Genomic DNA, 10,265 nt, shown 5'->3' on the forward strand with positions numbered 1-10,265 from the left:
TTTTTCTTAACCTTGCTAACCCAAAAGATGTTTTTATTAATGATTATATATTATATATTACAGTGACATTGTTCTTTAATATCTCTGAGTCAGTGTTGCCACACCTTTTCTTTTGAAATCTGCTCTATTTTCACTACTTCATGACACTTTTTGTTTCAAATGACTTATTGAACCTGCACATTGAAGAAGGCATCAGCCAAAACTATTGTGCATGTCTTTCTTCTGCTTTCTATATAAACAAACACACACCAAATAGAGAATATTAAAGGGTTAAAGACTTTTATTGTTTGCGTTCAACCGTTCGTATTTTATTGGCTTGTATTTGCTGATTCTGCTTGTTTTGAAGTACCAGTCAAACAAGGGCGAACACGCGACTCTTTACTTTATTGGGTGTGGCATTGAAAACAGATCAAAAATAACCAAACGAACACCTGCTTCACATACAGATGTTATGCTTCTGAACAGATTACATCAGGACTTTTTGACCTGAGGCTAAAATCTTTGCATACTATCTTCTATATATCTGTAACCATATTGCACAGTATACTTAAAATATGCTGTTTGCACCATATAGATTCCATAATAATTTGGTGTCAAAGTTCACCGCTCTGTGCATGATGATTGCAAGCAGACATGACTTTTGGAGTTTAGGATCCATCAGGCACCGGCATGTAAAAAGTGTTGTCAACATGTGAGTTTTCCTGAGGCCTCCACCAGCACCAGAGCATGACAACACGAGGGGTGAACTGTGGTTGCATCGCAGGACGAGATCTGCGGGACTTCATGCTCAGGCGGTTTAAGTTTATGATTAGATTATCAAAAACATGCAAATGTGTCAGAGCAGTGACAGAATGATTTGTTAATAGTATTAGCAACAATATTAGTGGGAGCATCGGAGGAAATATGAGGAATAAAGTAACAGTTGTAGTAAAAGTAGCTGTACATTATTTACATTTCTTATCATATTAACTTTACTACTGCTATAATCATTTATTTTTAAATGGCTTTAGGTCAAAGGTCAGGGCTCCCAGCAGAATAATTTACCCTACGTGTCGACATTGACACAGTCTCTGCCTAAAGGTTAGACAAGTCAGGTTGCCATAAGGACCATAAGGATAAATCTGGGTTGGGTCTGAGCTGCCCTTGAGCAAGGCCCCAACCCTCAGTGAAACTTCCCTGAACAAATAAAAGGTTAAAAAAGTGAAGTCAATGTGTTCAATTAACTTGTATTGGAAAAACAACATGCTGTTTTATTTCAAAGTGGGTTGTGATTGGCCAATTTCATTGCTGCACAACACGACACTGGAAAAAAAAAAAAAAAAAAAAGGAAAACATGGAACATATCTGTTTTGCATACTGGGTGAAGGACTTGGTACCCTGAATTGACCCTCTCAGGCAGCACGTCCTCCTCACTTGTGGACTGTATGTTATTGTAGATGGTTAAAAGTAAAGGTGAGAACTGTAGCTGGGTCTTTTCATCATTTAAAAAAGACAGATAAAAACAAAAAGAAGGTGTGTCTGAGATGCTCAGCTCAGAGAACAAAAGACTTCTGTACTGTTATACCGCTAAAGATAATTAGCATGGTTTTGCTTAAGGACATTTAAGCAGCTGTAGTAATAGTATCAGTAGAAACGGTATCACAGCACTGTTCACACATAGAGTACAGAACATCACTGATATAGAAATATGCAAATACACCTGTATGAACGAATATATTCTGTGTAAGGGGAATCGAACAGGTAGCGATGCTGTGCAGGCCTGCAGGTCTAACAGCGAAGCCTCAGGTCATGTTCCATCGACCCATAGCTCATCTCTGTATAGGAAAGTGTCTTATGCAATCTCAGCAAAGAGATTTATGAGACCTTTCTGGCACTCAGCTGCATATTCCAAACACACTGATCTCCTGTGACAGAAAGAAAAAAACCACACATGCAGAAAAATTACCTTGAGTACAACTGTTTTTATTTTGATCATGAAAAAACACATTTGGCTTGCAGGTTCATCCTATAATGAGTATATCAATAGTCTGAGTAAAGCAACAGCTAAAAAACAATGAAAACACTTTTACTGACTAATGAATGTTAGGTAATGACATTTTTGTCCAAAATAAATACGCAACCTTTGGAAAAAAATAACTTAAAGAGTTAAACGGCTGAGCTGAGGTTAGTTAGTGCTACATGCTGTGGAGGGGAGAGAAGAGGCTTTAGCAGCAACACACCTGTGTCTTCCACTATTGCGCAACCCTACCTTCAATTTCCTCTTAGAGCTGAAAAACTGAACACAAGCATGTTGGCTGGCAGCTTGTCAGCAGTCTGACATCCATGCGAGGATTAAAAACGTTCTGACGGGACTACTGAGCTTCAGTTGTCAGCTAGAATCCAAATATCACATCATACAGTGTCTGACTGCTGTTTAGAAATCGGTGGCGAAAATCCCCTACGATCTGCAGACTTCAATAAACAGGCAGTTCATGTATCTGTATTGTGGATGTGTATTTTAGTAGTGTTCATTTTTACCTCTCTCTTAATTGGCGGTTCTATCTTTTTTCATGGCGATTAGCCTGTGATCAGTCTTGGCTGTAAGGTTAAAGTTCCACTAATTAATATTTCTTAATTAGTTTTGGTTTTATGGCACGCTCACTGTATGTTTCAGTCCCGTTTCTCTCCTCAGCTGTGTTTCAAAGTGTAGCAGATCAACCCTCTGTACGCTACCTGCCCAGCACCCAACAGCTGACAGACAAAGTTAGCAAATTTATTCTAACAAAAGTGGAACATCTAGTAGCTTAATAGCCAGATATGGTTCTCATGAGTAAAAAGGACCACAGAAACACATGTCCGAATGACTGCCAGTGTTGCTCTGTGTCTTGTTGGATGTTTGCAGATAGCAATTTTGCTGTGGCCCAGATCCGGCCCATGTATCGTGTGGAATGATGGCACTTGGGCGGTCCGCTCCTGTTTCCCAGAGTTAGGCCGCAAGCAAGCCGTAGCAACGCCGTATATCAACCAAGAACAAACCAGATAAAGCAGAACTGGTCCACATCCAGTGAAAGCACCACATCTTTACCAAAAAAGGCCCACATTTGATTTGGGATTTTTCAGCCATATTTGCTATTTTACATGTTGTGCTGTTTCAGGCTTGGATCCATTTTGCAGCACTGCATCATTGCCTAAAGTGGCCCATCTTTATATGTTATCTGGGAAAGCTTTAATATGTCAGAGATGTGTGTTTATCAGCTTGTTGTGGAGTTCCTCTGCAACCAACTGGCCAAAACTAGAGCTGGAACGATTAGTCGATTAATCCATTAGTTGCCGATTATTAAATGAATCAGCATCTGTTTTGATGTCGTCTATGATAGTCGACTGGATATCTTAGTGTTGAGTTGAGTAGACTGTTGGTCAGGACAGAAGAAGACATGTGAGGATGTCATCTTGAGCTTTGGGAAACACAGATATTTTTCACCATTTTCTGGCAGTCAGCTCAGTTACTGTGGCACTCTTTCTCTCTAAATTTAAAGTTCAGATTGTACAGCTGTTAGCAAGAGGAAACTGCGCAGGCTTGTACTTGAAACTCAACTCTATCTACGCTACAGCAAAAAAAAAAAGGGCAAAAGTCTGATTTTTTCTGCAAGTTTGTCTCTGGAAGTAAATGAAAATCAAAAAGCCTTCTAACTACTGTAGCAGCATTGCGGCGTCCAACAACAAGCACTTCTTTAACAATTAAATAAGCATGTACCGGAATCTCAGGTCGACCGAGGCTTCAACTAAACACAGTACAAAACGTGTCCTTCATCACTCTGAAGTTACTCAAGTGAAGTCCTCTTAAGTCAGATTATGCCAAAAATGGCTGCCAAACAAAGAATTGGTCATTGCATATAAATAATAAATTAGACAGCCACTTCTCTGATGATATCCAATCCATGTTCAATAATATCTTTAAATCTATGTTAAGTTTATTTATATTAGATTCATACCAAAGCGAGCGCCTGGTAGTAGCCTATTGTCAACGCACTGAGATCAACACAGCAGATAAAATAAGCAACAAGCTGCATCTTAGTATTTAATAATCCTTATAAACGTCTCTCTAGCAGAACTCTGATTCGGTTCATTTCATTCAACCTCTAGCTGAATTATCTGCAATATATACAACATATAAAAAAGAAGCAGAAATATTACATCTCTCAGCAACTCAGCAGTATATTTGCCTTTGACAACAATGTTACACTCCGTCTCTCTCAGTACGAAGTTATGGAATGACAAGAATTTTTTTTTTTGGTCACAATCAGCAAAACAACTCCATTTTGGGTGGTGCACATGAGCTCTTCATAAAGTCCCACACAGTAAAAATGTTTATCATTGACCATTTATGTTCTTATAGAGATACATCTATTAATTGATTTGTAGGTCAAATGATGTCTCAGCATTTAGGTTAAAACAGGTCTAAATTTGGTTGAAAAGTGAGATTTTTTAGACATTTGGTACATATATCTGGTATTTAAACAGCATGTAAATGACTATATTTCAATATGTATTAGGTCCTAACTACACATTGAAATATATTCATTTAAATTAAGGTGAAACAACAGTTACATTTAACTTGTTGACATGTAAAAATGTCCAGTTTTAACCCAAATGTCTTTCCGCTTTTTACATTACCAAGAGTGAATGACCTGCATTGAGACCAAGATGTCTTATAAACTAAACACTAACGTCACCATTTTGATAAAATCTTAATCTTACAGTTGTAAATCCTTTGCACAGGATTCTGCAGGAGTTTATGTTTTACTTTATAAAGAGCTCACATATTCCCCCTACAAGTATCATTCACCCCCTTTTTCCTTTGGCTCCAGTTTGTCCTACATTTCTTCCTCCTTGGGGACAGAGAGGTGTCTGCATCAGTTCTCTGTGGTTTTAACCTGAATGGAGGACAGGCTCTTTCCCATGCTGTAGAAGAGCGGCGTTATGAACATGTCTGTCAGGCTCCTCCACACCACCTGGACCGACGGTAACAGCATCAAGAGGCTCTGGACTACGGGCATCACCAACCTGGAGGGTCAAAAGGTCATTTAAGAGTCAGTCACTGATAAGTTATACTGACAGAGAAGACGATTGGTTACATGAGACTAATGTTTTACTAGGTCTTGGTTAAACAAACAAGTTGGATATGGTGAGTTGGTTGCTTTAAATCATGACCAAGATCGTTCCCTAAACTTAACCACATGATTATTAATGTAACCATGACCATTACTTATTGTAGCCCAAACCGTGCTCTTTTCCTAACCCTCATTAAGTCATGTTTGTGCCTAAACCCAACCAAACCTTAACCATAGTGTTGTCACACCATAAAATGTTATTGAATATCAGCCCAGACTTCTTTTATTCTGCCTGGTTCTCTAAGCATGAGGAACTGCTGGCAATCAGGGGTCAGACTCTCCTTGTAGCCATGAAGTCTTTAATTTTAAGGGGTTGTTTGTACAAATCACACTTCCATTCCTAGCAAGATCTCTCAGAGAAGGATTGAGACTTTCAGGGGTTTAAATTAGCTGTAAATAAAGCCTTTATTGTGGCAATTCAAACTGAAAACTTTTCTATCACTTCTATTTTGGAGTTGAACCAAATTGTACTAAATTTTCCAACATTTCGCTGGTTTATTGGTTCATACAGTATTGAGACTGTTGTCCTGCAGGTTCAGGTCTTAGCTCAAGGATGCTGCTGATGAATATAGTTTGGAGACTTTTCAGTCCACAGCTACTAGGCCAACATTCTGTCCTTGCATCCAAAAATGTGACAATATAAGTGTGTAAATATCTGTGGCTATTATCAAAGAAGGTACTTTCGGTCTTCCATATTTATTCTAGGGACACATAATTGAATATGCGTCAACATCTGTTCTCAAGGTGCTGTGAGTCTGACTTTTTCTTCTCCATTCTTGTCACATATCTGGGATTTAAAGCTATTTCTATGCATCTGTATCTGTGTTGATACTCCTGATATTTCTGCAGAATGGCTTACAAAACACGTCTTAACAATAATTTAGACATTAGAACAAACCTCAGCAAAGATTATATTGTTATTAAAGGCATAAACCCTATTTTAAAAACATTCTCCAGATAGTGTTTTATATGATTTTTGACACCTATATGTTTATGTTCCAATATCCACGATTTAAATTTATGTCTGGTACTTGGTATCCTATCACCCACCCTTATTTACTTATCTGTAAAGTAGTTTGTATGCCTCTATAAAGAACTGCAACGTATTGTAATCTTACAGCGTCAGAACTTCACTCCATTGTATTACATACAGTGAGAAGGTGTGTCGTGAAAGCTGTATTCTCCTTTTGAAGTAGCACCCCTCTGTGCAGTCTCCCTTCCTGACATTCCAGATGTATTGACCAGCTCAGCGTCACCGCTCGGTCCTCTATTGATGAATACCCGCGGTGACTTCCTTCTTCAACATCGTGGTTGAAGGAATCATCCCGAGCTTGTGACCTCACCTAGGTTAAAGGTCATGCGAAAGTAACTCTACAGCCTATATCTGCATCAGAAGAATGTCCCACTGTGGTCTGAAAATAGGCCTCTATTGCTGCGAGAATGTCAGCAATCTGGCGAAGGGGCAATGAGGCGTTTTTTTTTTTTTTTTTTTTTCCACTACCAGTGGAACTCGACATTCCTTCCAACTTTCCATAGAGTGCTTACTTCTTTGCGTAAAATGTTGTTTCATCAAGTGTTAATAAATGGACTCTTTTGGTTGCGGTTGACAACGTATGCATGCATGAATCGCCTGATTTTTTTCTCTAAAACCTGGAAGCACCTGGTTCGACTCCTTGCACGAGCAAATGGCTGACATAAGCATGACATAATCATCCAAATAAAGGTACAAAAACAAAACCCAGACGAAATCTTTCAATATTGCACCGCGTGTGACGTTAACTGTATAAATAACTTGTGTCAATGTTTGCCTTATGAGTCAGAACAAATATATAGGCAAGTAACAGCGGCCCCTGAGGAATCCCATAATGTTTCTTTAATGTTCCCACATGGGGACTAACTACAAAGTTTTAACTAGAATTATCATACTTTAATAGTGTTTTATATAATTTCATATCACTATAATACTAATGTAATGTTTATATTGGAATTTATAGCCTGTTTGCAGCACTTTTTTCAGTATCTTTTGGTAGCATTACTACACCTACATATATATTTACTGGAACTCATATTTTATTGGTCATCTTTATAAAACTTTAGATTAGTTTTATGCCTCATGGATTCACTCTAATGCTCCTATGACACTTAATGTGATGTGCTACTTTCTGAAACATACACATGTTTCTCATAAGGGTTACATTTGGCACAGTGCCAGATATGCCAGACTGCAAACATCACCATACAGAAAACCTGTAGGTTGAGCAGAACTTCTCCCTACCAGATGTGGATGCAGCTGAGCACCCCGAAAACCAGTCCGAGGATGAAAGCCATGGGCACCGCCAGCAGCGTGGTCAGCAGGCGGTAAAAGATGAATTTGATCAGCTCAAACACGGCGTGGCTTCCTATCCACACTCTGTCGAAGCTGTGAGAGGAGAGGGGCTCCGCGATGACATCTTCGAAACCAATCTGTGGGGGGGTTCACACAAGTTAGGGGCGCACAATGAGCTTCAAAGAGTTAGTAACACTGGTAGCAATGTGTTTGGAGATGATGGATTAACGCGCAGGCGGCTACTTCCAGGTATTCGCGGTGCTGATCTCACAGTTTGTTACATGGAAACAATACGGTCACATTAGTTGTGAACTGTAGATTATTCTACTTGACAGCCGCGACCTTCTGTAGTGTCACTTTTAAAGATTCATTACACACAAAGACTTTACCTTCAAGTGCGCGTTGATATCGTTTGGATCTCTGTCCGGCGGCGCTGAGTACACCTTCCCCTTCTTCGACAGAATGGGTTCTATCGATCTGTTGAACTCGTCTTCGTCCATAATTATACTAGTGTCCGATTTCTCGTTTTCCAGACCCATGTTTTCCAGTCAGACGGGTCAGACGGTGCGGGGAGAGCAGCTGGTGATGGTGCGCTCCGCTCTGTGCGCCGGACTGAGCGCCACCCCGCCCCGTATGGTAAGCAGCGCAGTGTGGGGCAGAGGAGACACAACAAGCTCAAAGTCACTTCCCCAGAACATTTCAAGAGCTCAGTGATGACTGACACTATTGTGCAGCGTACTGGTCTCCATAAGCCATGGAGGCCCAGGCGTCCAGCCGAATACACCAAACCATCAGCATGTGATTAAGCGTGATTAGTGAAGCCCTACCTGCAGGCAATTTTCTTTTACAACTTAAGCACTAATGTTTTCAAAAAAGTGGTGAATGTAGTTGAGACAGTCTATTTCTGACACAGATTATGTTTTGGAAAATGTAACCATTTGTGCATTTGAAATATTGTGCAGAAAAGGTGTTAAAATTTCCTCCCAGGTCTTGTGTTGTGAAAGAAACACCCAAAAGTTTATTTTCACAGCGCTTTGTAACTATAAAGGCCTGCAATGGTTGCACACACTGTTCTACCTGTTGAGTTGATTTACCACAAATTTGTTTTTTTTTTTTGTTTTTTTTTTTTAGCTTTTTGGATTTATTGCTCTCTGGCTGTTTCATGCTCTGAACACAGTAACCAGCCAACATTGTTGGAATACCTGCAGGTCTTCAGATGTCTAAACAGGAACCACAACAGCGAGACATCTTCCTCGGGCGAGGACGGAGCACTGACCCGACACTGTGACCCGTGAGCAACACACATGATGTGTGTAAACGTGGGAAATTATAAGACTGTGGGATGCAGTCATGTATGTAAGTGTGCGTGTGTAGGGTAGGCGGGGGTTATTCCTGTTTTACATGTGATGTCAGGTTTAAGTTTTTCTTAAAATGTGTGGGTGGAAGGGTGTGTAAAGTACATGTGACAGAGAGTAAACATATATGCTTGTGCACGTGTGTGTGTGTGTGTATCACATATAGTTGGAGAGAGTTCTCTAAAACTCTGACACGTCTGATTTCAGAGTTCCTAAAAAGTGGATATTTTTTGAGTTTTACTCAGCAAACATATACAGTATCTCATGTTGTAAGTTCTCATAATATCTCATGAAATTTCAGCCACAAAATAACTCAACTACAACTGTCAGATACATCTATTAGAGCGAAACATGCACTGAAGTAAAAAATCATTAATTAATACTATATTTCTCTCTGAAATGTAGTAAAGTAGAGTATAAAGTCTTGGAAATGGATATACTCAAGTGGCATACCACACCTGTAGTGCAGGTATACCCTGCAGATAGAAATTCAAGAATTGTGAAGGAACTATGCATCTATAATGAGAGCTGGATACTAAAGATAGTGTTCATTCAGCGCATGTGCCAAAAAACTTTTTTTTTTTCTCCTCCTGCTTTTGCCTCTGTGTTGTAAAACCCACTGGCACATGCGCATTAGTGTCTCTTTCCTTGGCTTCAACCAGGACCCGGGACTTTATACAGAGATGACATCACACATATAAAAATAGCTTTTCTAGGCTCTGGGAAAGTTTTACAAATATGCAACCTTAATGATTTTAAACAGCATAATACACAAACTAACAAATGACCTTGTATGTTTGCGGTTGGAGTTGTCCTGTCAACAGTTTTACAGATGTCTCTTTTATAGTTTTGGTCTGTGAAGAAAATGCTTATGATTCTGTTGCAGCATTACATGGCCCATTGGGGCAACTTGGCAGCAAGGCTGATTAGTTGCATCATGTCCAGTTATCATCCATGGAGGGAACTGGAAGCAGAAACACAGTGGGCAGGGCCAAAGAACCAAAGTTTTCAGAGCACAGCTTTTCAAATTGTCAAACCTCAGAAAAGTTAAATGAATTGTACTCAACATACACTGTAAATATAACATAAATAAACTGCAATGTAGTTTTTAAAACATTTATGAATTGCACTAAAATGGAAAAGTTCTTTGAATTGTATTATCAGCTATGCTAGCTAGCCTAGCTAGCCTAGCTAACCTAGCTAACTGGCTTCGTTGCATTTTCTGCAAGTAAGAGATTGAGCTCAGCTTCCTCCACTTTTACCACCTGACTTCCTCGCTGGTCTTCAATCTAATATTACATAACCATGTAGCCCTAAAATCACTGGCTCTTAGATTTGAATTTAACTTGACTAGTAAAATCTAAATTTTACTAGTCGAGAGCAGCTCTGCCTCTGTAAAATGTTTGTCTTATTAACAGGCCAGTCTGCCTGCAG

The 10,265-nt window shown here is 39.5% G+C and overlaps 1 protein-coding gene across 1 annotated transcript; it reads right to left on the reverse strand.

Moving 5' to 3' along the window:
* Positions 1-1,941: 1,941 nt before the first annotated feature.
* Positions 1,942-8,017, reverse strand: cav2 (caveolin 2). Its single transcript, XM_042413086.1, has 3 exons — positions 7,866-8,017; positions 7,426-7,613; positions 1,942-5,043 (listed from the first exon to the last, which is right to left on the reverse strand). The coding sequence occupies exons 1-3, from the start codon at positions 8,013-8,015 to the stop codon at positions 4,893-4,895; spliced, it is 489 nt and encodes a 162-aa protein (XP_042269020.1). The 5' UTR covers positions 8,016-8,017; the 3' UTR covers positions 1,942-4,892.
* Between the last annotated feature and the right edge of the window lie 2,248 nt (positions 8,018-10,265).

Source organism: Thunnus maccoyii, chromosome 5, assembly GCF_910596095.1.
Source record: "Thunnus maccoyii chromosome 5, fThuMac1.1, whole genome shotgun sequence".
In the NCBI taxonomy this organism is placed as follows: domain Eukaryota; kingdom Metazoa; phylum Chordata; class Actinopteri; order Scombriformes; family Scombridae; genus Thunnus; species Thunnus maccoyii.